Source organism: Drosophila willistoni, unplaced genomic scaffold (genome assembly GCF_018902025.1).
Source record: "Drosophila willistoni isolate 14030-0811.24 unplaced genomic scaffold, UCI_dwil_1.1 Seg209, whole genome shotgun sequence".
NCBI classification, from domain to species: Eukaryota; Metazoa; Arthropoda; class Insecta; order Diptera; family Drosophilidae; genus Drosophila; species Drosophila willistoni.
Window position 1 is genome coordinate 642,058 of NW_025814176.1, and position 3,819 is coordinate 645,876.

Here is a 3,819-nt window from a genome sequence, read left to right on the forward strand (position 1 = left end):
TCATATATTTTTATAAAACTTTTCAGGTAAACTTATGCCTTGGGACGAACTTTTTATCCCATTGCAAAATTTATTTATATTTCAATTTTGTTTCTTTCTGTTTTTTTTTAATTTCCATTCATTGTTTGCATTTTCGCTGTGAATGGCACATGTTTTCCAGTAAATGACAAATTTTTAGTGTTGCATTCATTACATTATATTATTTCACTTTGGTGTTATTAATGTTGCTTTGTGGGAATAAGGTATTCGTTAGCAACATTCGAGCAGTTCTTAAAATGGTAACGTTAAATGCAATACAATAAGATACAATTGCAGCAATGGCCCAATATTATTTTTAATATTTTAAAATAAGAAGACTGTCGTATCAAATCTGTAGATTCCTCAGCGGCAAGGTATATTTTAATCATGAATCTGATTGACGCTCGGGAATTAAAAATACATGATCAGCCGGGTCTTAATTTTGAGATAAGTATGGGGCTTGTATTGTATTCTGATGTAATGGATCGGCTAAAACTAATATTTGTTAAGGTCCTGAATCTGACGGCGAGATCGAGAAGCGACTAGAGATTGAACGAATTTTACAACAGAGCACCGACCAATGTTTAGATCCATCAAAGTTGCGGTACCTTGCCGTTTCATCGTTTGGTTTAGTGACTGACGATTTGCGACGTATTTTGTGGCCACAGTTAGCAGGTGTGGATTTGGCTTTATTGGAACGTGCTCCAAGTCTAAGTGAACTACAGGGACACCCAGAGTATAACCAAGTTTTGCTGGATGTAAATCGTTCTCTTAAACGATTTCCGCCGGGTATCCCTTATGAACAGCGTATTGCCTTGCAAGACCAGCTTACAGTTCTTATATTAAGGGTGATGAAGAAGTATTCAAATTTGCGTTATTATCAAGGTTACCATGACGTGGCAGTCACGTTTTTATTAGTCAGTGGCGAAGAAGTCGCTTATGCCATTATGAAGCAACTTTCAACAACGCATTTCTCAGAGTGCATGCAGGAAACGATGGAAGCCACACAAAGGCGTCTTATGTTCATTTGGCCTATTGTTAATTTTGAAAACCCTAAACTCTTTGAGTTCTTGCAGCGCTCAGCCGTGGGCACTTTGTTTGCTTTGCCGTGGTATTTGACCTGGTTTGGTCACAGTTTAAACTCCTATAAGACAGTTGTACGCATATACGATTACTTCTTAGCATCACCTATGCATGCTCCAATATTTGTGACTGCTGCAATTTTGTTGTATCGTGCTGATGAAATCATGTTGGAGGACTGTGATATGGCATCTGTTCATTGTGTGCTCTCTAAAGTATGTTCTCTAAAGTTCGTTACAAGACATTTTAAATTACTCTTCAAAATTTGTTTTAGTTACCTGAAGACCTTCCGTTTGAAGAATTGTTAACGATTTCTAGTAAATTGTACGACACATACAGTTTAACAGTAATCGAAAATGAAGTAGAACAACTTTTACACAAAGAGTAAGTTAATATTAACAAAAAAAAAAAAAAAAAATTGTCATTCTATGAAATACTTTCATATTGTAAATAGAAAAGAACAACGACGGCTAGAGGATACGATTATTTTGGAACGACGCAAAAAACAACTAAACCGTGCACCGTTCGCGATTGGGAAATTAAGATTAAGTCAATGGCTACCAATCCTGTTGACGCCAAAATCTGTAATAGTTACTACAGCGGTTTCTATCGTTGTTGGCTGTTGTGCTTACTATTATAAAAACCAATATCTAGCTGCAGGCATTAGTTGAGTGAGTAGTCTCTGGCATCCCTCACATGCTGTATTTCAATATGGACTCATCAGACCGAAATGCAGTTTTATGGTTCATATATCCGTTTATTAGTGGAAAAAAATGTATTTACATTATTATTAACTTATGCTACGATTGCAACACATTTGTATATACATATATGTACATTTAAATGAGAGTAATATAATTCAACACATTAAAGAATTAAAAATTCCTCAGCGTTTTCTGTTTGCTAGGATATGCTCCAATACGGCAATTACCTTCTCAGCACTTTGTTTATTCATTTGAAAGACAATATTCTGATTTTTTGCATTTTGTTGCTTGAGAACTAAACTTAGTTTTAATACCTGACTCATGGAACCACCAAAAACACAATCACCGATAACTAAACGAATATCCCAAAAAAAAGACTTGATGATTTGATTACTTTTTGAATATTCACAATGATTCATATGTTTTAATACTTCTGGTTGACGTGCGTTTAATACTGCAATTACTATGCGACACAATTCAGGTCTTAATCTGGATCCAATTATCCAGCTTTCCGTATCACAACGATCTAAACAGCAGATACTGTAATACTGTGATATAGATTTTGTGGCAAGAAGAAAATCATTCGAATTTTGAAATCCATATTTGTGAGATAACCGAAGTGCTTGTTGGTCATTTATGTTTCCGATCAAATAGTCCACCGAAAGGTGAAGAACCTTTTATGAGAAAAATACAAACATAAAGAAAGCGTTTAAAAAGGAAGCCTTAGAATACTTTACTTCAGTTAATATTTCTTTATTTTTGATATTTTTAAGTAGATCCATTGTGTCAAAAACTAATATACTTTTCACTTAGAGACAACATATCGATTTTGTCAACATTTTGCAAATATCGATGTTTTTCAAATTTTCGATATACATATGTATGTAAGTAAAATAGCCATATAGACATTAAACATATGTATAAGTCCTGAAAATGCTTTTTTTTTGGGAAACGTATTCCATTATTTTTTTATTTTTTTCGTTTATGGTTACATATCAACGCTACCAGAATTTCTACAAATTTCTCTTGTAAGCAAAAACAATAAATTTTATACCTACAAATTATTATTTTTGGGTCGGATTTACTTTAATTTCGGATTTTTTTTTCGACAATTGGTCCGATCCTTTATTTTCCGCATTTTCAGCATGAAAAGCTGAGTTGATATAGCCATGTCCGTCCGTCCGTCTGTGCGTTTGCGTTTTACTCAGCCGTCTTAAGAGCTATCGGGCTGAAATGGGTGTTTTTTATTACCCGGGAAAAGTATGAAAACCATCAGGATCGGACCACTATATCTGTTTATGCCCAACCGGGCAACACAAGGGTTAAAGGAGGCGAAAGCTTTCACCTCGCGCCGCTCTCCCGATGATGCCCATCGCTCTCCCCACAAAAGAATTCCCCACACTTCGCTCCAAGCGGGGCTTGGTGCCCTGCTCTTAAGTAAGCTAGTTTTAGTTGAATTATATACCTGAATATACGTACAAGTGAAGTGAAATTTCTCTGCGTGTCAACAATTTACTGGGAGGAAAGAAGAAAAAGGGAAAATTCATCTAGCTGCCCCAAACCAGAAGGAAGTTCGACCCCCCTACATAATCATTTGGTCCTTCGAGCCGGATACTAAGATCCTCTCGAACCATTAGCATCGGTGGAATTTCATCCATATTTCAAGCTAAGTAATTTTTTCCAAATTATAGGTATATGAGTACATGTACATACCTCCAGCATCCGTACCCATACTCACATACATATAATTGTTGCCCTTGATTCTCCTAATCCAAGTAAAATTACTTTCGCGCAAATTTTTCCTCCTCAAAGGAGAGAAAATTTTGGTCCCCAAATTTTCATACATATATATGTGTCCAGTACATAAGGCGCCATATTGGTTCGCCCACTTCAAGTTTTTTTTCCTCGCACTTTGGCATAAATAGGCCAAGTATATAAGGCGCCATATTTTTATTTGCCTATTTCCAATATATATTTTTTTTTCTCCTACATAAAATATATATATGCAAGCAGAGTG

The 3,819-nt window shown here is 35.5% G+C and overlaps 1 protein-coding gene across 1 annotated transcript; it reads left to right on the forward strand.

Moving 5' to 3' along the window:
- The first annotated feature begins 285 nt into the window (after positions 1 to 285).
- LOC124461112 (TBC1 domain family member 20-like) lies at positions 286 to 1,983 on the forward strand. Its single transcript, XM_047012677.1, has 4 exons — positions 286 to 469; positions 529 to 1,313; positions 1,373 to 1,482; positions 1,553 to 1,983. The coding sequence occupies exons 1-4, from the start codon at positions 406 to 408 to the stop codon at positions 1,767 to 1,769; spliced, it is 1,176 nt and encodes a 391-aa protein (XP_046868633.1). The 5' UTR covers positions 286 to 405; the 3' UTR covers positions 1,770 to 1,983.
- The last annotated feature ends 1,836 nt before the right edge of the window (positions 1,984 to 3,819 follow it).

What these genes read in the sequence shown, in the direction of transcription:
- LOC124461112 (XM_047012677.1), top strand. Translation starts at nt 406, where the DNA reads ATGAATCTGATTGACGCTCGGGAATTAAAAATACATGATCAGCCGGGT. An exon ending in GGGTCTTAATTTTGAGATAA is followed by an intron (nt 470 to 528) that starts GTATGGGGCTTG and finishes ATATTTGTTAAG; the next exon opens with GTCCTGAATCTGACGGCGAG. An exon ending in TTCATTGTGTGCTCTCTAAA is followed by an intron (nt 1,314 to 1,372) that starts GTATGTTCTCTA and finishes AATTTGTTTTAG; the next exon opens with TTACCTGAAGACCTTCCGTT.